At 32.2% G+C, this 24,022-nt stretch overlaps 1 protein-coding gene across 6 annotated transcripts; it reads left to right on the plus strand.

The window, feature by feature from the left end:
- Nucleotides 1–1,018: 1,018 nt before the first annotated feature.
- LOC129906169 (glycogen debranching enzyme) lies at nt 1,019–24,017 on the plus strand. Of its 6 annotated transcripts, none has more exons than XM_055981836.1 (11): nt 1,019–1,281; nt 17,675–17,843; nt 17,908–18,082; nt 18,192–18,540; nt 18,599–20,005; nt 20,300–21,155; nt 21,216–21,393; nt 21,462–22,303; nt 22,362–22,833; nt 22,911–23,046; nt 23,519–24,017. In XM_055981836.1, exons 2-11 carry the CDS (start codon nt 17,687–17,689, stop codon nt 23,558–23,560), a joined length of 4,614 nt encoding a protein of 1,537 aa, XP_055837811.1. In that variant the 5' UTR covers nt 1,019–1,281; nt 17,675–17,686; the 3' UTR covers nt 23,561–24,017. The 6 variants fall into 6 exon arrangements, with proteins under 6 accessions (XP_055837811.1, XP_055837808.1, XP_055837810.1 ...); XM_055981833.1 differs by lacking the exon at nt 1,019–1,281 and adding an exon at nt 13,112–13,431; XM_055981835.1 differs by lacking the exon at nt 1,019–1,281 and adding an exon at nt 13,568–13,639.
- The last annotated feature ends 5 nt before the right edge of the window (nt 24,018–24,022 follow it).

The following is a 24,022-nucleotide window of genomic DNA, read 5'->3' on the forward strand; positions in this document are numbered from 1 at the left end:
CAAAAAGATTCTAGGACGTCAGGATTTTGAGATATACACGTTAGAGAATCACAAAAGACAAAATCAAGTTTTTGGTTAATAAATCTAAAAAAAAAACTACTAGGTATACATATCTCAAAAACAGGAGCTGATCAAAATTTTTTGAATTCGGATTCAAAATCTATTAGAAAAGTATACTTTTGTTCTTGGGAGAAAGAAATATGAATTTTTAATGATCAGTTTATGGTTAGATATGCCAAACCTACTTAACTTACTTAAATTTAGATATCTCGAATAAGCAAAGAGATATTGAGGAGATTGAAACTGAATTTGAAAGAAAATAATAAGTTCTTTTTTAAACCTTGACTAGTTTAGTTGAAAAGGTTAACGTTACGCCAAAATATTGCAAAAATTACGCCAAAATCAGCACACAAAAATTCTTTAGAAAAGTATAGTTTCATTAAAAGGAGGATTTCCTTGCAGACCAGTGTTGTGGATTTATTTCTGTTTTACAAATACAACCTTATGCTTTTCTTTACTCATAAAAAAGGGTTACATGAATTTGTTCATAATAAATAAAATCCTACCTCTCTGTCCAACGGATCAATTTTAAAATTAAAAAAAAAAAATAACCTAAAATAATGCGTATACGCCCCCTCTCACTTTTTTTTTAAATTTTTTTTGGTACGCGCTTGTGTGCAAATATATAGGTACATTGCAATCTCAGAATGACCAAGTAGTAACAACAACAATACTGTGGTGCTAGTACTGATAAAACCGGCTTTATAAACAAACATTTTTCAAAAAAAAAGCACATTTCCATCACTCCACGTGCTTATAATATTCCCTCTCTCTGAATTCATGAGATATCTACTCTACTCTCTTTCTCTGCCAATATATGGTGGCATAATTTATAAAATGAACTTTGCTTTGAGATTATTATTATTTTGGGCGCACTTTCGACGGCTTTTGGGGGTGTGTTGTAACAGTACACAGCAAGCAAGCACAATCACACAATGAACGCCAGCGCAAGCATACTGTCGTCGTAGTTTGCTGTTGTGTTGTCGAAGTTTTTATACTACAGAAAAAAGCTCCACTTTTAACAGCTGACAGTTTAGAGGTCACCTTGAAGTATATTTTTCTCATTCAATTTTCAATCCGGCGGTGAAGTGAACGTTTGAATAAAATTTTGTTACTCCAATTTGAATTTTATTTCTTCTTTTTTAACTCTTATTTGCGACTTTAAATCGACAAAAAAAAACGACGAAAAAAAATCTCAAATAAAAAAAACACCAACTTTGGGTGAGAATATTAAATTAATTTCATTATGATCAAAAAAACAAGTTAAAAATTGCGTATATTATTTCAAACGAAAAAAAAAAAATACAATTATCAATCTGAAATGGTTTTTTTTTTTTCTGTTTGTTGTATCTGAAAGATAGTGTGCGATATGAGAACAAATTTATTTTTTATTTGGTTATAATTTTTTTCTTATGAATTTTGCTCTGTGAAGGTCAAAAGTGAATTAACAAAATATATTTTATTTTATCAGATAAATGTATATGATTAACTCGATAAAAATGTATATTTCATCATCATATCCATCCGATACACTTCAGTTACATGTACACACCCGAAGTGCAATAAAACAAAGGACTTTTTTTTATATTGGAAAATGCTTGGTTATAGAAAAATTCAGTTAAAATTCAAGAGGATAGTGCAAACTTGAAGATGTTAATTATTTTTTTTTTTTGTTTTTTTCATTTTTTTAATTCAAAAATAGCCAACGAAGCTTTTGCTTCCACCTTCGTGTGGTTAATGTGTTTGTGGGTTTATGTTTAGACTCAATAAAAATCAACAAGTGCAAGTGCATCATATGCTATAGAAGTGCAACGATAAAACGGTGTCAATGCAGAGTTGGGACATTGAAATGCTTAAATGTGTGTTACGAGATTTACGGATGCAAAAATTTGTATCTCGTTTTTATGTTGTTTTTGTTTTCATTTTGTTTTTTGTGAGATTTATTTTTTACTGTTTCCTAAAAATGTGTTTCTCTTGAGTCTAGTCTCCTCTAGTGTGTCAATAAACTTTCAATTTCATTCTACGCATTGATAGTAGAGAGGATATCAAGAAATGGGTGTGTTTTTGTTTCGTGGGGTTGTAAATGGGGTGTGGGGGTTGTATATTGTATATGCATTTCGTGGTAAATGACCTGATTACGTAAGCTTAAGCTCAATGGTTATAGATAGACAGTCTTATTTAGTTAAACCAAATGTTGCCGGTTAATGAGTGAAGGACGTTGAATATGAGTGGTTTCTTTGTATTGGAAGAAGCAGTAACAATAGCTTTTTTTTTTTAATATTTAATAGTCACGGTAGCCGGTTGATGAAAAAATATAAGATAGCGAATCATATCTACATTTATTTTTGTTTTAATTTTAAATAACCAAGTTAATTTGCCAGATTTGTATCTTTCCTAAACGTGTTATGATTAAATCAGTTTTGTTATAAAAATAAGATTTTTCAATGATTTTATGTGTTTGTTTAGAGATTTAAACAGTTAAGAATTCCTATTGCTAACTTCTAGATATTCGCGGTTAATGAAGTTTATAATCAAATCACAAACAAGATATGATATCGTTGGACATAAACGTAAATGTATTAAACACACAACATGGTCGCACAAGCATGCTCCTAAAAATATTTTTGTGTTTTTACTGACATTAATAAAATGCTTAGAATGGTGACAAATTTTGATACAGGAACTTTTTTAACGACTTATGCACTCTTAAATGATTCATTGTCATAAATACATAGCGCCCATTTCCAACGAAAGGAGCTCAATCCTTGTATTTTTTTATTTCAAAAGCAAAAAATTAAAAGTTATAGAATTGTACTTCTACTAGATTCAATGTTGGTATTTCTTTTGCCAGTGAAACCGTGAAACAAAATTCAATTCGATTCGGGTTGCACACACTTTTCCTTTTAGTGTGAATTTACACTTAAAGTTATTAATGTGGTGTATGAAACGTATTTAAATAAATTTTAACGTCTTGAGTAAAATACTCTAATTAAGAGCCGTTTGCTTAAATGAAACTTAAGAATTTAAGTTCTACATAAATCCTTATTTGACAGTTTAAGCAGAGGAAAAAGTAGGGAATGAGAGTTTACGTTCTACTTAAATATTTTAGTTTCGTTTCAGCAAATCGCACTAAGTAACTTTTTTATTTCGAATCATAATAAATTAACTTTAATTTACAACTCAAAATTCTAAAAAAAAAACTGTTGTACACAGTCTTCTGCAGACAAGCCGAAAAGGCTTTGTAGATATTAAATATTGTAAATAAATTTGAAATGCAATTAAAATTGAATTGAATTGAAAAAAAAAAATTATTTTTAACTTCATTTTTGAAGTCCTTCCAAACTGGGTCAATTGATGTGTAGGCTAAGATATGGCCTATATCCATCAATCAGAATAATTACGAATTGTTAAACTATTCAGTATGTCGATCTGGAACGTATGTTGAACGTGTTGATCAACCTAGCTTTAAGACCACCTTGTTTCTTTCATTCAGCTCACAATTCAAAATGTTTATTTAAAAATATAAATTTGCATTTAATGACATAATATTTTAAAAGAAATCAGTTTAATTTAATTTTTTGTGTACTTAAGTGTGTAGGTACTTAAAAAATATAATAAATTTGTGGCACAACACACAGTGGGGAACCTTGTATGGGAAAGTGGAAAAAACTCCGTAAAATCTAAACTACTGGACCGTTTTTGATAAAATTTTCATTAATAATAGGAAATAATAAAAGGAATAAGAAAGTCAACACCAGTAATTTCCACCCACTGCTCCGCCCACTTAAGTCAAAAATGGCTATTTAAGTTGAAAAAACTCGAAAACTTGTACTTTTGCATGAAATTTAACGAAGACAACGTTACTTGCCGTAACCGAAATATACTTTTCTGAAGGATTTCGGTGTGTTGAACTCGAATCCGAAGTCAGAAATAATTTATAAGCTCCTGTTTTTTTTTTTTAACTATTTCGGACCTTTTTCTTTTATATAAGGAAAATTGTCTTAACATATTTAATAACGGTTTATATAATAACTGATTTCCTTCTTTCAAGACCTGTTTAAATCTTTTCGATATCTTTTTCAGTGCCTGAGATATCTTGAGTTGTTTGGCATGTTATATCTACCATAGAAATTATACCGTCATTTTCTCCTTTATGATATATGAAGCCAAAACCCACTTACTACGTTTTAAGATATCTCGGGGAATAAAAAAGATATCGAAAAGATTTAAACAGTTCTTGAAAGAAGGAAATTAGTTCTAATAGAAACCGTTTTTAAATATGTTCAAACAATATTCCTTATATAAAAGAATAGGGTCCGAAATAGTAAAAAAAAAAAAACGTTTTTTCGCATATTAGCGGTAATATTTCAAAAACGGGAGCTGATTAATTTTTTCTGACTTCGGATTCGAGTTCAGCACATCAAAAACCTTCAGAAAAGTATATTTTGGAATTTTTATCGTTTTTTACTAATTTAATTTTTTAATTCGACGTTTAAATATATTTTATTTGACAAACGGTTATTATTTCTTGGTCTAACAACTATTTAACTATAAGAAACCAATATTGAATCCTTAAAATTGTCACTTTCGCATAATAGGGTTTTTTTCATAAACGAGCAAGATCTACTGACTAACAACTCTCAACCATTCTTATGTGCGTGTTGTTTGCTAGAATGGAAGGCACCTAAAACTTACAACCGAGTCCGAATGACTAAGCAGAGATGCAATTTTTCATAACAATAGCTGTGTTTTATTTTCCTCGTGATCCAATTCAGATCATTGTATTTATTTGCGAAACAATAACAAAACAAAATTCTGCTTTTGTTGTAAAGCTAATAAAAACAATAATCTGATCAAGATCACGAGGAACATAAAACACAGCTAATGACACTCTTGGAGGCTTTGTCATTTCCTCCAAGAGACAGTACCCTGAGTGCCCAGTTGTACAAACGTGGGTCAGCCTTGGTTCAAGAATTTAACCCACCGATTTCGGCGGATTAGCAGCGGGACAACTTCGGTTCAAGCATGAATGTGGCTATTTTTACATATATGGACCTTAAACCAGTGCTAAAACTCAGATTTAATACCAATTTCAGAAGATAAAAGTTGCTGATCCATGGATTAAATATTTGTACAACTGGCCCTGAGTGGGGATTCTTACCGCATCAAATTACTTCCTCCTCTTATATTTTACTATATTCTAACTATTATCTGGCCATTTATCTTTCGGAAAGTTAACTATCCTGTTAATTGATTTTGATTTTGGTGGGGCAGCAACAATAACTTCATATTTATTTTGGGTCCACATTCTTAAGCTATATAGAGACCAAGAGCTCGCAATAAAAATTCGTTGGCTAAGTTTTATCCATGTTCGTTTCACCATTTTTAAAGTTAAAAATTAATTTTTGGATGCGAAAGCTTAAAAAATTCCTAATTAAAATGACATGAATTTTTTTTATTTATCTCTTCATCAAATTGTTTAAAAGCTCAAATATATCATATTTATAAGCTGTGATTTTTTAACTAACTTAAAGTGTTGCCAGAACGAGGTTCCTTGAACATTTCACTCGCATCTTAAAATTTGAACATACGATTTATCAAAATAAGTCTTCTAAAGCTATGATTTTGGTGATTTAAGGTCCCTTTAAAATTAAAGCATTTATAACAAATCCATCAATTTGCTAACATTTTTAGTTTTTATGTTTTACCTACCTATTATGTATTATTTTTCACATCCTTTAACGAGCATTAAAGTCTTAATGGATCAATACTTGAATACTTGAAGTCTTAATTTCCACTTAATAAAGACAAGACTTGTATGCCTTCACTTATATCTAGTCTATTTGATTAACCTTGAACACTTTGTAATTTAAAAATTAAGTCACAGCATATAAGATAATATAAAGGTGTTTTCGACCTCCAAGTCTTTTTGACTGATTAAAATCTCAAGATCAATTTTAGTTTATAAAACCGTTAACCGTAACCTTATTGATTACCCATATCACAAATAAAAAATAATTGTCATGCAAAAAATGAAAAGATACGATGCCAATTTATCAAAAATCTCTTAATACACAATAAATAATAACTGATACCAGTTAAGGTAACTATGTGATAGCGTGTTTATTACGACAGCGTATGTAATGGATTCGAAGAAAAATATTGAATTTCAAAAAAATTAACCAGATGATGTATTTGACTTAAGGGTTTAATGTCTTATTTGATTCCTTAATTTTTCATTTTTTGAATACCAGTGTTTGAACATAATATAAACTCAAAACGTTTATATTCTGAAAAGTAGTAGAATTCTTATAACGAATTTATTCAATATTTAGATTATTTTTTTAATGAATAACATAAAAAAACATTTTTATCTGTTAAAACAAAAATTTAATGAATTCAATTATATTCTCAAAAATTTGTCTTTAAAATATCATATCCATAAAAAAGAGTAAGAACGTGTGACAAATTCGTGCACTTCTTTTTTATTATTTTTTTTTCTCCTTGCAAAAATGGTGACAAGAAAATAATTAATTCCATTGAAAACGATAAAATAGATTGATAGTATTGTTTAAGGGGCACTATGAATAGTGTTTTTTTTGTTTTTTTTTTGTTTTATGTTCGAAAGCAGATACAACATTCGTCTTCTAGTCAATATTGGTTGAAGCTATACACATTCATTGGATATAATTGCGTGTTGTATTCAATTAGGTAAATTGGGTTTGTTCAGTATTATATTCTTTTTTGCAAAGTGAAATATGAAATGTGTTAATAAAATGACTTATTAAATTTTATATTGAAGCGCCAGCATTGACTTTGAAAAAGGTTAAGAGCACAATATGTTTTCATTTGAGATAAACAAAAATTTTAAAAAGTTTTGTATGTAGGGGAGAGTGGGGCTAAATGTAACAGGGGTAAGAATTAACAGCTAAAAAAAGCGATGTTCCTTTCAATATTAAGAAACGCGTAAATTAGAAAAATGCTCAATTTTTGCATATCTACCGGCACATTTTCTTCAGATGAAGATTAGACGACAGGGTGAGAGGTTACACTAGTGGTGCCCAAAAAATGCATGTTTGTAACTTTTTTTTTAAATTTTATTTTTGGTCTACCTCTTTACCCGAAAAAGATAGAGTGCTAAGTGTTTTTTTGTTATATGCAACTGTGTTTTGGCTCAAATTGCGTGTATATGTTATGTCTACATCAGTTTCGCTTTTTTTTAAAATTGATTTTATGTGCCAAATTTCATGCTGGGGCTAGTTGTAACATTTTTCCGGGGCAAGTTGTACCATGTAAAAACCTACCTATACTGAAAAATTGTTTACCTAATATAATTATCAACCCTGAATATGAATGCTTGTAATTGAATTTGTATTTATTTTGAAATTGGAAACACATTTTTGAACCACCACTTGAATTCATAAAGTTTATAAAACAATTTATGAATTCGAATAATTTTTATTTAAGACTACTGTCAAATTTTCTCTGGAAATCTTGGATTTGCTCCACTTTTTACAAATTTGCACCAAAATTTCATGACTGAGGTTTGTTTTTATTGTTATTAATTAAAAATAAATAAATATAAACAAATAAAGGTATTTTTCTCTTATTTTTAGTTCTTGGTACAACCTACCCCGGTATGTGTTACACTTTGCCCCGTATGTGGGGTAAGTTGAAACAACACGATTTTTTTTTTGGAAGCTTTATTTTTCAACATTACCGTTATGTTTTGCTAAATTTTTATGATGGATCTTGGAGCTAAAACATGGGTCTTTAATTTAAAAAAGGTCTGGTTGACCCACTTTCAAATTTGTAGGAGAACCATCGATTTTAGAAAAAAGTGTTACATTTGGCCCCACTCTCCCCTAGGTATTAGAATCAAAATAAGAAAATTTCATAGAATAAGTTAGGAAAGTGAAGTTTGTATACGGATAAATGTACATGTGTACCATGGGACCCGAAAGGGTTAAAAAGATTACTTGGAAGCAACTTTTAAAGCTACTTCATATAACCATGGTCAAATTGTTTAAGGGGGGAAATACCTCTGGAATTTTTTATTTTTGCATTATTTTTTTTTTGCGTAGTAAATTTATTTATCAACCGAAGAAACTATTTTCAGTGGTCTTAGCCTTGAATGAAGCCTCAAAAGTGCCTAGATAGTCCCGAAAGCAATGCGCTCCGAACCTACCATAGTACGACAACAAAAACTTTAAACGCATTTTTTTCGAAACTAGTTTTTTTCCGCGCCGTGCAATGTAACTCAAAAACTAATGAAGCTATCGACTTAAAATTTAAAAATTACTCCTTAACTTATTGGCCACAACATGAACCTAAAAGTTGAATAAAATTTGTACAGAAAATATTTTTTTTAACTACTTCTTTGTAAAAAAAACATGTTTTTTTTCGTTTTTTTTATTTCTAATTTTTATTTTTCATTAAAAAAAATAAATTTAGGTTCATGCAATGCGTACTAATATCATCTATCGGAAAAAAATTTCCTTTTTGATTTAAGATGATTTCCTGGACCTGTGCATTGCATGGCGTAAACTAGAGGTGTCAACTTTGAAAGGCTCCAGAGCCACCATTTTGTTCTTTTTTCATTTCATTTTTCAATACTTAATAATGTCAGTAATATCTTGTCTTTTTCCAAATTTCAATAAGTGCTTTCAGTTTTTCATAAAAAAATATTGAAAAAGGTGTCGTCCAGAGGGATTTCCCCCCCTTAAGGCGCAGAATGTCTTGTTTTAATTCCTATTTAAAAAAAAATTTAAAGTTGTTTAATTTACACGAAGAGTTTTTGTGTTCTTTTAGATTTTTGAAAATAGACATACATATGATAGTAATATTATTTGCAGTACTAAAATTCTTCAACAAGACGCAAAAAGCAATGAAGCAGTTTGAACCCTTATTTCTTGAAAATACTTTGATTTTCCAAAAAAAAAAGGTTTTCTAAAAATTTCACATTATCAAAAAACTAATAAATTGCATTATACATACGTAAATTTAACAATGTACTACAAGCTATGTCCGACTGGCTTTCTTCATTTATGAACATTTTTAAGTATTAGGGTTGCCAGATATATTTTGACGAAACTAGAAATTGAGATGTAAAATCCCGGACTTTCCCGGACAAATAAGGACACAAAAAAGAGTACAAAACTAGGACAAAAGGAATGCATAGGTTCATAAAAACAAAAAAAAAGCGGAACAATCTTTTAAAAATTTAACTAAAAATCACATTTTTAACCCTTGTTCCCGTATTATTTTTTTCTTATTTTTTTTCACAAAAAAAATAAAAGTAAAAATTTTAGCTAATATTACAAAAGTTGGAATGTAGTTACAGTAAAAAAAAATTTAAAATTCCATTAAAATCCAATTGCTCAAAATTTTAAACGATTTAGAGCCAATTTTTCAATCTTCTAATAAAAGGTCAGTTAACTGTTCGACGAATAAAGTTATTAGGCTCATAAACAATCAGATAAAAACATTGAATTTTTCAATCAAGAATAATTTATTCTACAGAATAACAAAAAAAAATTGTCAAATTCAAAAATATTTAAAATTAAACGGCATTTTTATTCATGATTGTTTTTGTTTTCTTGTGTTCCACTGTATTTTTTTCAAAATTCTTCCAAAACAGCTTTGACAAAATATTTTTGCTGAGTTTTTTTCCTTAGAGCCGATTTTTCCATCTTCTAATAAACAGTCAGTTAACTGTTCGACGAATAAATTTATTAGGCTCATAAACAATCGGATAAAAACATTGAATTTTTCAATCAAAAATAATTTATTCTACAGAATAACAAAAAAAAATTGTCAAATTCAATAATATTCAAAACTAAACGTCTTTTTTATTTATAATTGTTTTTGTTTTCTTGTGTTCCTCTGTATTCTTTGTCAAAATTATTTCAAAGCAGCTTTGACAATTCACACAGTATTTTTATTGATATTATTCCTTAGAATAATTTTTATTCTTCTCTGAAAGAAGCAGATAGTTTTATTCATAGGAATAAGCTATATCTGCCTGTTGAAAAAATATTTTTTTCTCTATCAGGAGAATAAGTACTAACTGACTGTTTAACTGACTGTTGAAAAATTGGCCCTTAGAATAATTTTTATTCGTCTCTGAAAGAAGCAGATAGTTTTATTCTAGGAATAAGCTATATCTGCTTGTTGAAAAATTGATTTTTTCTCTATCCTTAGGAATAAGTACTAAATGACTGTTTAACTGACTATTGAAAAATTGGAATAAGTACTAAATGACTGTTTAACTGACTATTGAAAAATTGGCCCTAAGTTTAATGATAATATTATTTTTGAATTATAATTGAATAAGGAATGAATTAGAGTAGCATACAAAAAGTGAGATTTTTAAAGGCTTCAAAAGAGTACAATCCCGGACAATTGATAGAAACTATCCCGGACGCCCCCCACACAGCCAAAAGAGAGTACATGTCCGGGAAAACGCGGACGCATGGCAACCCTAATAAGGATGCAAGATGATGTTATCATGAAGGCAATTCAAGTAAACTCAAGTGAATCCAAACTGCATATAGCGTTTAAGATCCTTGAATTATCAACAAATGTCAACTGGTTTAAATATTCAGTCACATAAATATAGAAACATTTTGATTTTTCTATATAAAATAAGGTTACACATACGCCATGGTGAGCGCTTAAGTCTAAGATTTTAAACATTATTTCGAGTAATCTGATTAAATTAATAACAGTCTTCATGATGACTCTAATGCTTAAGTACGATTAAAAAATAATCAATTTCGGTTAAACATTTTATAAATAAGAAAAATCCAAATTGAAAATATTCGTTCAGTTTATATGTATTTAATTTTAGTTCATAGTTACAGTGCAATGGGTTTTATTCCTCAAATTTAGTTTCATGTCGCTAGAACTTTTTTCGGTCACAATATTTTATAGAGAATCAAGTATGAAATTGATGTAGAATATTCCGAGGAACTCAAATATTGTATTCACAATTCCGAAAAACCACTTTTTTGAAAAATCGTAATTTTTTTATTTTTGTCCTGCCAAATTCGCACCCGTGTGCCGACAGAGGGTTAAAAGTTGAGCTCTTTCCAATTTTTGTACATGTTCCTTGGTATCGACTCATATGATAAGTGCCATTTTCCAAGATCAAGAATGAGTTCAGTTCAACCTTTTAAATGAAAGACGTGTGCATTTCATCAAATAATTCGCTACCAGGTCCTTTAACGAATAAAAAAGTTTGATTCTAATGCCTACCATATGATTCTTGACGTACATCAGGCATGTCAAACTTGCGGCCCGCGGGCCGCATGCGGCCCACAACGAATAACTTTGCGGCCCTCGACATTTTTAATAATTTTGAGCTTAAGGTTATGATTTATATTTTCTGTTGAACGCACATTCACATATTTTTTTAATGAACAAATAAATATAAATATGAAAATAATAAATATAAAATATAAAATCTTATGGCTTAAATCATGGAAGGAAGTTCTGTGATTTATTAAAGTGATTTAGGAAGTGAATGTTCTGATTTAACCCAACGATAAGTTGAATCAACTTAGATTTTTGGGATACCAGAAAGGTATCATTTTCTTTGATTTTTTCCATTAAAATAGAATAATGGCGAATGATATGGAAATGGAGGAATGCCATTTCTAGTGCGACTCTGAAGTAATTTCAAAATTTCTGTGAAGTGGATATGACCGAATTTTATAAGTATTTTTCAGTCAGATTTGGGACAATTTAAAACTGCCATATAAAATCGTTTGCAAATTTCGCAGAACCTGTCGATGCGAGCACATGTTTTCCAAAAACAAAAAATGTAGCTTAAAACGGTCTCCGAACTCTAAAAAGACTGTGAAAAAATGTTGTACTTTTAAATTCAGCCCATAAAATCTACACCCAATTAGGTGCTTGAGCATTATTATTCTGTTTAGAACTGTAAAAGAATCTGAAATTGACAGAAAAATGGCTCAGTAAAAAATCGTTGAAATCTGAAAACATTGAAAAACGGTTTTTTGACGATAACTTGAAATTTTGAGGGTCTACGAAAAATTTCAAGAGCCGAAATAAGATGTCCTGTCCTGCGAGCACATGTTTTGGTTAGGTATGTATAAAGAGGAATAAGTCACTTAGATCCAGCCTAACTTACACTTTGGTTTTAAGAAAAAACGGTAGTAGAGTAGAGATTCCAGGTATTCAGGAAGAAAACATTAATGTTGCCATTCTTCTTATTTTTATAAATCTTTTTTATAAAAAATTTTGTTTAACTTTTTTTTGCGGCCCATAAAAATTTACATCTCACTGTTTTGGCCCCTAGTAACCATTGAGTTTGACATGCCTAACGTGCATGATTAATTTCCCGAAAAGTCAACGTCCAAAAAGTCGTTGGATGGGTGTAACTATAAAAAGTCTAATTTTGTAAAGAACTTAAGGTAAAATTTAAAACCATATTTTGTTTTTTCTTAAAAAAGGTTGGATGCCATATATGATAAGAGCAATTTTTACTCGGCAACGCTGTTCAAATGCAAACAAAAAAAATACACATAAAGTGATCGTTTTTTTTTTTAGCCAAAATCTGTTTCTTTAACATTTAAAGAGGGTTACCGAGTACTTTTTTCTCTCCTTTAAGTAAAAAATACAAATGTTTACCCCGAAACGATGGAATTCCCCGTATATATCTGTTAATAATCAAATTTATTTTCAATACATGTAAAATTGCATTCACTTCCTCTTCGTGAACCTATACCCAATGACGATCATTTCCAATCGCATGTCATCTGTTCAATCACCGATCGGCTCAGTAGATTGCTTTTCTATTTTTCTACTACAAAATCTATTTATAACAAAAATAAAAAATTTTTATTTTTTATTTTTATTCACCGATGAAACAATTCAATTACCTACCCTTAAGATTGCACTGCGCGTTGGTCTTTCTGGCGCCATATGTGCATCTCTTAACTCAATTAAATACTCAGAACCATCTGATCATTTAGTCAGTCAGTAAGTTTCTCTCTCCTTATCAATTAATAAAAACGATAGAGAAGCATCAATTGAAACGAATTAACGAATTGATTTTGGCAAAAATCACATCTCCCAGTGCATCATTATTTTAGAAAACCAGACTGTAATCGAATTTACGGCGAATTGTTAGCAAACAGTCTTCCACATACGTTAGCCATGATCGAACGGCTGAATCGGTTCTACACTCAATTCAAGTCGTCACTTATTTCTGCATGGCTCATAGTCCTACAAATATTGCTAGGCCTTTATGTATTGTTAAGAGGTTTCCTAACAATGGGAAACAAATCAAGTCATCAATCATTGGAAGTGGATTCGGACAACGAAACCGAATCCGAATCATCGGTATGTCCTATATGTCACACATGAAAAAATTATCACGTTATAAATTGTTATGGAAACGGTGCGACACAGTACCTATAATAGTTGACCCAAGCGCATCAATTCTAATCGGTATTTTTGTTTTGCCGTTTGTTGACTCTAATTGATCTTGTTGATGAACTATTGCATTTTAATCGATCTCGCTCTAGAGGGAATATTCACAGCGAATAGTGTAAATTGGAATGTTATAGAGTGTGGTGAATGTGAAGCGGTGCATTTCAGTTCCTTGTTCTAAGTTTAATTTATCGCTTTTTTTTCGTTCGTTTTTTTTTTTCTATTTTTTATTGTTTTGACTGTTGTGATTATTTTAAAGCGACTAACGGGCGCCTATAAACTTTTGGTTGAACGATCAATTTAAATTTGCAGGGTAAGAGAGTTTTGTTGGGGGGGGGGGGGGGGGGGGGGCCCAAAATAGCCAAGTGTGATGCAGTTGATTTGGCGGCAAGGCGTCGTCGTTTGTCTGCAATTTATTGTACATGAACGAGTACTCTATTGGTGACATTGACTCGTGATCACCGATTTCTGTTTGTTAGCTATAATTGATTTAGGTATTTCGGGCAGATGTTTACTTCGATGTTTATTTTTTTTTTTTTTTTTGATTTTTATAAATATTCTTTTTAGTTTGACCAGGTTGTTTGTTAAAGAGACAAACAAAATAAATTGTTTGCTTGTGAATAATTTTATTAGAAGAAATATTTGAGTTGTGATCAATTTTGTTGGAAGAAAGAGGTAATATTCTATAAATCGATGGCTAACTGTATAGAAATAATGAAATAAATTATTTTGTTGAGAGCTCTGCCAGGTGCTTCCGTTGAACTTTGGTTTAGTATTTAAGTGCCAAAATCGTATAAATATGTGGATACGATGTTTGTTAAATAAAATAAGTTTCAGTTCACTGAACTGATTGTTTTTCGACATTTGAATACAAAGTTTTTGAAGAAATAATAAATCCATTTTCGGATTTCCGCAGCAGAAAACTCTTAAGACCAGTTGTTACAACGTACATTGATAGCGTGATTTTCGAGTTATGTACGGTAACAATAAATTGGTTTTGTAACGTCATATTTGTTATCCTTCTTTCAAAGAAAGTGTTATATCAGTTCAGTTTTCAAACTGTTATAACACTTTTCCAATAATCTTTGTTATATTTAATAATTTTGTTCTTAAAATAGAATAAAACACTGTTCGATAACAGTAGGTACCGTTCAGACGGGAAAAAAGTGTGCCATTGTTAAGCATCTGACTCTGTATTTTTTTTTTTTTGAGACAATTATGATAAGACCTTAATAAACAAAATATCACGTATTCAATGAATGAGTAGCTGTTGTCATTTTTTGATTTAACAAAATACGGGTCAATAGGTTTGATAATAAATGAAAACAACAATTAATTAATAATAATAATCAAATCATGTTAAGTGAACATGCTCAACTCTTGTCACATTATTATAAAATTAGTAAAATAAAAAACAAGCAAACAAAGGTAAGTGTTGGGGGGTACTCGTACCCTCGCAGGTTCACAGAGAAAAAGACCACATAAAGGCTTGGCCACACCGAAGGGTACATGTGGTAGCGGTACGGGTAATTGTATAAAAAAAATTTCCACAGCTGAATTTTGTTGTTCCAATTTGGAATTTTTTTCATACAATTACCCGTACCGCTACCGCATGTACCCTTCGGTGTGGGCAAGCCTTAAAACTAAGCAGGTTTCTGCATGGTTTTTTTCCAAGATGACTTCCATCTTAAATTAAGCGGGAATTCACTTAATTTAATCTTATTTTATTGATAATAATAAGATTTTCATCTTAAATTAGGTGGATTTCCGCTTAATTTAAGGTGGAAGTCATCTTGAAATCCGCTTAATTTTTGGTAACCTTTTTTTCCGTGTACGTAGTATATGTTTGTGATATTTGCTCCTCATTTTGAAATATGTATGTAGTTTAAAAACATTTTGTGGGTTAAAACTTATCTGACATTGTTTTTAGATATGGCTAAATGAACAAGAACATGGACACGAGTTACCACAGCAATATTATTAAAATTTCAAAAAAACTAAACATTTCAGCTTTTGGTAATTTTAAAGTTATTTTGTAATAATGGCGATTTTCTACTGCTCAGATTTCCATTACCGTCGCTTTAAACTTACTGGTTTCCAAAATATCAAGAATTTTGTCGAATACGAAGAATTTTTTAAAATTATATTATATTTTGTACCTACTATTAACGATAAATTTGTTTCAATTTTGTTTGCATGATTTTTGTATATTGAGTCCAATGAAAATTGAAATTTGTATTTAGGTGCATTTCGTCAAACATCCTGGTTTGCTATGAATTCGAGTCAAGCATCATTTGCTGCACCATATGTAGGTTTTAAAAATGCATTCATTTTGAATTTCAAAATTACAAGATGCTTTTTACTATCAAGCTTTCGAGCTTTCCAATCCGCATTAGAACAACGCAAGCATGTCTCCTTTTCAAAAATATGATGTTTTATACAGTTTTCCTGTCGAATTTAAACTCAGGGCATCGGTAACAGGTTACCTTAATTATTTTAAACTTTGCAAAGACTCATCCATTTTTTTAAATAAAATATTTTTAATAACGAAGAAAAAAATAACAAAAATAATAAAAAATTATTAAAATTATTTTTATTTTAAGTGGAGTGATTGAATATAATTCAATATAAGTTCAAGTGACCTCAACTCCAAAAATGTATAAAGCGTTTCGCCCAGGTGAGTTTTATATAGTGTCGGTAAACATCGACCAAAATAAGGCGTCTTAGTAAGGGTACGACAGATCTAACTGATGAGCCCACTGTCGTACCTGGGCGAAACGCTTTATAAATTTTTGGAGTTGAGGTCACTTGAACTTATATTGAATAAAATATTTTTAAGCATTTGCAGCGTCAAACCCAGATCATTCCAACATTTCAGAAAATTTTAGCTTGGATTCTTTAAAAATAATGTTGTTGACTCAATTCTTTATGTGAGAGAAGTAGTGCAAAAAAATGATCTCCTTAATCTATGTGAAAAAAAAATCACCAAATAGCTCTGACTGCTTGTTTGGAAATTTTAAGTCACTCAGTTTTATGTTCATGCAATATTAAATAGGCCACGGAAACACAGTCTTTTATACCTTAAAAGTTGCAGAATACTCAACAAATTACAATTTGTTTCGTTTATATTACAGTGGAAACAAATTTTGTAACAAATTTCAAAGTTATAATCTAAACGATCACTGTGGCGTATGTGTAACATTTTTCTTAGCAAATTTTTGTTTGTTACTTTATGTTGGTTAATGGTCTTCATGGATGCTTGTTTTTTTTTTTATTTTTGATAACAAAAGGTTAAATATAACCAATATCCATTTGAACATGATACACTGAGGAAATTCGGGATGAAGGTTTTAGATGAAGCAGGGACAAAGAATACAAAAAGTTCTTAGAAATATTTATAAATTTTATTTTTTTTTTAATTTGGTAAAAAAGTTTGGTTTGTTATAAGAAATAAGAGTCAAAAGAGCCTTTAGCATTATCTTCAGTCAAAAAATAATACCCAAATGAAAAAAAAATGTTCCATTTACAACAGAAACCAAGAATCTAAAAAGTCTATATAAATAATTTAGGTGAAGAGCTATTTTTTTCTGAAAACAAGGAAAATCCGCCATAATTCCAATAAAATCATAAGTATAAATTCTTTGCCGCCGGGTACAAAGGGGTTAAGTCACAAAATTGCACTTTCCGGGTTTCGATGAAATAAGAATAACCTATTTTTTCTCTTTTATTTGGTATCAAAAACATAAATTTAGAACAATTCTTTTCTATAACAATATAAGGATCAATGCTCAAAAGTTCATCGATTAGCTCAACTTCACATTTTCAGGCAAACTATCAATTATGACTTAACCCCTTTGTACCCGGCGGCAAAGAATTGTACCCTTAAATATGTTGTCTATTTCATTTTTCATGTGAAAGGGTGTTTTTTTTTATGGTGTAGACAAAATGTAGGTTTATATAAAAACGTACATTTTTTCCAATAGATCTAAAATTAATGGGTTGTGTTCCACTATGAAAAAAAAAACAATACACTTCTGTCGCACTTGATTGGGAAACAAGTCCATTATGAAATTATGGAATTATATTCTAAAAAAATGTGGGATCAACCGTTAACTAACTTTAATTCATTTTTCTTTTTTTTTTATTAATTTAGGACTTTGTTGAAATGGGCACTGACCATGAAATAGTAACTATAGCCCTACAAAAGGGTAATTTGGATAGCAGCTTGTTCCGTTTAAAACGTGGTTCAGTTCTAAGATTAAATCCTGATGCATCTCTACTGGGAAAGGAAATAATTCTTTATACAAACTATCCTGGAGATGGTAAATAAAAATATAAACCAAAATAATTTTCTTTTATTAAACATTTCAAAATTTTTTTCTGCAGGTAAAAAAGAATTCATTCGCACCGATAATCGAGTTGTCGATTGGCATTCGAAATATGGAAAGCAAATCACTTCACCAAAAAATCAACATGTTCATGTTGTTGATATTGATGCTTATGCTGAGGTGAAAGTTAATATTTCTGGAACCTTCCGATTTTTCTTTACAGAAAAAGATAGGTTAGTTAAAAGCTTTTAAATATCTTATAAATTTAAAGAAGGATCCTAAAAATCTAAAAACTTGTAAACATTTTCAAGAAGTCACATTAAACTTTTTGCTATTTTTCAGCGATACCAAGGAACCATGTGGTTCTCTCTACGTTCAAGTTGAGCCAACTCTACACGTTGGACCACCTGGAGCTCAGAAAATCATTCCTTTGGATTCAATTCGTTGTCAAACTGTTCTCTCCAAGTGCTTGGGTCAAATACACACTTGGGAGTCAAAATTGAGAGTTGCAAAGGAATCCGGTTACAATGTTATCCATTTTACACCAATACAAGAACTTGGTTTGTCTCATTCGGCTTATTCTCTACGTGATCAGCTGAAAGTTGACTCTCATTTTGGTGTTGGTCCTAAGGGGAAAGTATCCTTTGAAGATGTTGACAGAGTTATCAAGAAGTGTCGTCAAGAGTGGGGAGTAAGTTGTTAATTTGATAAATCCAAGAAAAGCATATTTATTACTATTATCTATTTAGATTGCTTCAATTTGTGATATCGTCCTGAATCACACTGCTAACGAATCCGATTGGCTAGTAGATCATCCTGAAGGCACCTATTCCTGTCAAACTTGTCCCTATTTGAGACCAGCATTTTTGTTGGACGCTCTTCTAGTAAAGGCTGGTACTGAAATTGAAGAAGGTCTCCTCGAAAGTGTTGGTGTCCCGAAAATAATCGATCAGGAATGCCATTTGGAAGCATTGCGTCATCAACTAAAGACCAACTACCTTCCTAAAGCCAACATTCATGAACTCTATCAATGTAATCTACCAAAAATTGTTAACGAATTCGATCAATTGGTTCGAAGCAAACCACCACCTGGTAAAAAAATCCATTCTCCAGACCGTCATAAGGAAATCGATTTGATTCAGGATCCAGAATATCGTCGTTTCCAATCAACCATCGATATGAAATTAGCTTTGGATATTTTCAATTGCTTCCATGCTGATTGTTTTGATGAAGAAACACGCATTAGGAAGTGTACTGATTCATTCCGTCAGCACTTGCAATCTTTAAATGATAATGTTGCCACAGAAATTTGGGAATATTTACACTATGCTGTTGAGAATTGTTTGGCTGGTGTTCGTTATGAACGCGTTCAACCAGATGGTCCAAAAGTGAGGGAAATTACGGAGAAACATCCTGTGTTTATGCAATATTTTACTCACCTCGTGGTGGAAAGACGTACTCCGGAAGAAATTGAAGAACGTATGTATGGTGATGATGGTAAATTCTTTATGGCTCACAATGGTTGGGTAATGGGATCAACTGATCCATTGAAGGATTTTGCTGAAAAGCAACCTACCCGGGCTAATGTCTATCTCAAGAGAGAGCTTATTGCTTGGGGTGATAGTGTTAAATTGCGCTATGGTGAAAAACCTGAAGATAGCCCATATTTATGGGAACATATGCGCAAGTATGTTGAGATCACAGCAAGAGTCTTTGATGGTGTTCGTTTGGATAACTGCCATTCAACACCCTTACATGTGGCTGAATATCTTTTGGACGCTGCTAGGAAAATCAATCCTGATTTGTATGTGGTCGCTGAATTATTCACCAACTCTGATGCTACTGACAATGTCTTCGTCAATCGTTTGGGTATCACTTCATTGATTCGGGAAGCTCAATCGGCATGGGATTCACATGAAGAAGGCCGACTTGTCTATCGATATGGAGGAGAACCTGTTGGAGCTTTCCAAGTCTCTCCCAAACGCCATTTGGCACCAAATATCGCTCATGCTTTGTTCATGGATCTGACCCATGATAACCCTTCACCTGTTGAGAAACGGTCAGCTTATGACTTGCTGCCTTCGGCTGCTTTAGTCTCGATGGCGTGTTGTGCAACTGGAAGCAATCGTGGTTACGATGAATTGGTACCACATCACGTAAGTTTTTTTTTCATACAAATTCGGAAACAAATAATAAAAATGGCTGAAATTCGGAAGAAATGTTCAAAACATAATGGACTTCCGGTACTTCTGTTGGAGTTAGTCATTTCGAAAATCGTTAGAACTTGAAAAAATTAGCATAATCAGTTCCCAACCTTATTTCTTTAGCACTTTCCGGAGGCAACTGTTCCGAATCTTTCTACCGAATTTCTACCATTTTTTCAGGGTTAATTTCTATTTCCAGTTGTTACGAAAATTCTTTAACCTTCTACTATTTCTAATGCCTTTCAGATCCATGTTGTTGACGAACAACGTGAATACCAAGAATGGGGAAAAGCTGTTTCGGCCAACAGCGGAATTATCGCAGCCAAACGAGCTTTGAATCTTCTCCATGGCCAATTGGCAGAAGAAGGCTTTAGCCAAGTTTATGTAGATCAAATGGATCCAAATGTCGTTGCCGTTACCCGACACTCTCCAAAAACTCATGAAAGTATTATCCTTGTGGCTCATACAGCTTTTAGTTATCCAGATGCTTATGCTGGACCAACTCATCTTCGTCCACTCCGTTTCGAAGGCTGCTTGGATGAAATTATTCTTGAAGCTGAACTACTAAATAAAGGACCAAAACCATTTGATCGTCCAACACCATTTAAAAAATCTGACAAATCTATCAATGGCTTGGAACAATTCCAATTGCATATTCGTGAGCATATTTCATTGTCAGAGTCGAAAATCTTCTCAAAAGATCCCACAATTGATGGCAATATGACTCAGCTTTACTTTGCAAATCTTAGACCTGGATCGATTATTGCCATAAGGGTATCCTTAAATCCAGCAACACGTCCGAACTTTGAGAAGTTACAAGGTATTGTAAGTGCTTTGCATAGGCAAGTTGGTCCTATACATGCCGAATTGGCAACCATTGCTTCCGAGCTTGATTTTGTTGATTTAAATCGAGCTTTGTTCACTTGTGATCAAGAGGAACGAGATTTGGGTATGGGAGGAGCCGCTTATGATCTACCCGGTTATGGACCAGTTGTGTATTGTGGTCTTCAGGGATTCATTTCGATATTGACTGATATCGCTCCAAAGAATGATTTGGGTCATCCTTTGTGTGATAATTTAAGAAATGGCGATTGGATGATGGGTTAGTGATGGTTTTATTGGAAGATTTTTGAACTTAATTGACCTTGGCTATAATTTTTAGATTACATCACTCAAAGATTGAGACGTTTCCCCGATTGCAAGAAACTGGCCAAATGGTTGCGACTTGCTTTTGAGCCAATGAGGACAATTCCTAGATATTTGATTCCATGCTATTTTGATGCAATTGTTAATGGAGTTTACAACGTCCTGGTTGAACATGCTTACTCCTTGATGCCTGAGTAAGTATCATCAGCTATTGACTCGATTACCAGGAGAAGTCTAATGCAGTTTTCTCCCTTTTTCACAGGTTTATTAGCAAAGGAAGCAATTTCGCTCAATCTTTAGGTCTAGCTACCATTCAATTCCTATCTAAATGCAAATCGGCCAACTTGCCAAAGTTCAGTGCAAGCATTCTTCCACCACCACCACCAGAACAGTGTGTCACTCTGTCAGCTGGTCTTCCACACTTTGCTACTGGTTACCTACGTTGCTGGGGACGTGATACATTTATCGCATTGCGTGGAAATCTCTTCCTCACAGGCAGATACAATGAAGCTCGTTACATTATTATCGGATTCGGTGAATGTTTGCGTCACGGTTTGATTCCAAATCTCCTTGATGGTGGAGCTAATCCACGATTTAATTGTCGTGATGCTGTCTGGTGGTGGTTGCACTGCATCAGGCAATACGTTAGTGAAGCACCCAAAGGCAAAGAAATCCTCCGTGACAAAGTGGCCAGAATCTTCCCAACAGATGATTCTCCACATTGTCCTCCTGGAGAACATGATCAATTCTTGTACGATACCATCCAAGAAGCATTGAATGTCCACTTCCAAGGATTGCAATATCGTGAACGCAATGCTGGTTACGAAATCGATGCTCACATGAAGGATAAGGGCTTCAACAATCAGATTGGAGTTAATCCTGATACTGGTTTTGTGTATGGAGGAAATGCTGCAAATTGTGGCACATGGATGGATAAAATGGGTTCATCGGAAAAAGCCAATAACAGAGGCCGTCCAATAACACCACGTGACGGATCAGCTGTAGAACTGATTGGTCTACAAGTTTCGGCTTTAAGATTCATGGAACAGCTTAGCAAGGAAGCATTGATTCCTCACAGATCAGTTGAACGATATGGAAAGAATGGTAAGTTAGATAAGGATTCCATTTCTAGCATTTATTTATTAACTTCTTTCTAATTTAGGGGAAAAAACAACATGGACTTATGGCGAATGGGCTGATAGAATTCATGAAAACTTTGAGAAATACTTCTTTGTTACCAAAGAAGAAAGAGGTCCATTGGCTAATAAGAAACTTATCTACAAGGATTCTCTTGGAGCAAGTCAAAAATGGACTGACTATCAATTGCGTTGCAATTTCCCCATTGCTATGGTTGTTGCTCCTGAACTTTTTAATCCATTCAATGCATGGCAAGCACTTGAGGTTGCGAAAGAAAAACTTTTAGGACCCCTCGGCATGAAGACTCTTGATCCAGATGATTGGAATTACCGTGGAAATTATGATAATAGTAATGATTCAACAGATTCAACTATAGCACATGGAGCAAATTATCACCAAGGTCCTGAATGGGTATGGCCAATTGGTTATTATTTGAGAGCGAGATTGATTTTCGCCAAGAAATGCGGATTTTTACCTGAGACTATAGCCGAAACATGGTAAATTTTGGGGAATTTGGAATTTCACTTTTGTACATATTTGATTCTATGGAAATGTTTTTCTTTTATTGATATAGGCAAATCCTTCAAGCTCATTTGAAGGAAATTCAAACTTCCCACTGGCGGGGATTACCCGAATTGACTAACGAGAATGGAGCCTTCTGTCATGACTCATGTCGAACGCAAGCTTGGAGCGTTGCCTCAATCCTAGAGGTAATTCAATTAAAGTTGAAGCTTTGAAGAAGGGTTAAGGTGAATTATGGAAATATGATCTCGAGGCCTAGTGACCTAGACTCTTAATCATTTTTGTCTACCGGGTCCGAACGGCTATTAACTATCTCATTATGGAGATATTTTTTAGAGGCTTTGTACACCCCCACGCTCAATACAAAGGATCTCAACTTTGGTTCAGAGTTTTTTAAGGGCTCTGATTGGTCAGCTGAAGCTAGAAGCCATCTTAATTTTTATGATAACACATCAGAGTCCTTAAAATTCTGATCTTAACCTCAGATTCTTTGTTTGAATAAGAGGATTTTCTTCCAAGAGGCAGAATTCTTACTTCCTCCTACTTGACATTCCATCATACTTACTTAAGAGGATTGTCACTTAAACCCTTCTTCCTCACAAAGACCTATTTTATAAAAGAAAAAATACTCAAATCTACTATTTTTTATATTATTCACAGGTCCTTCATGATCTCCATCATATAGGAGCCGATTTATTGTAAATCTCTCGAACCGTTTCATCAAACTTTTTTGGAAGATTTGATTACAATTATTAAACTGCCACATGAGACATGATATGGCTATAACAATTTGAAATACTCCACTTTTTTTATATTTAAACCGAGAAGACACCTTTGAAAGAAATTTTAACTGAAAATTAAGAAGAAAAACCTTCAGTGTTTTTATATAGTTGTAGTCAATAATGTTTGTTAATAGTTATAGTGTTATTAGTTGTTTGTCTTAACCACAAAAAAAAATTATACGAGTTTGGAGATTTATAGTTCTAAAAACGACAAACTTTATATATCTCCATTCAAGTGTTTAGTAAATAAGAGTTGTTTTATGTAATACCACACACACATCACTTCTTGCTTTATTTATCGTGTTGATTGAAAAATTTTTCCTTTTTTTTATAATATTAAGTAACTACATTTACAATAAATATTTTATCAAACCACATTTGG

The sequence above is a fragment of the Episyrphus balteatus genome, chromosome 1 (genome assembly GCF_945859705.1).
Source record: "Episyrphus balteatus chromosome 1, idEpiBalt1.1, whole genome shotgun sequence".
Lineage (NCBI taxonomy): Eukaryota > Metazoa > Arthropoda > Insecta > Diptera > Syrphidae > Episyrphus > Episyrphus balteatus.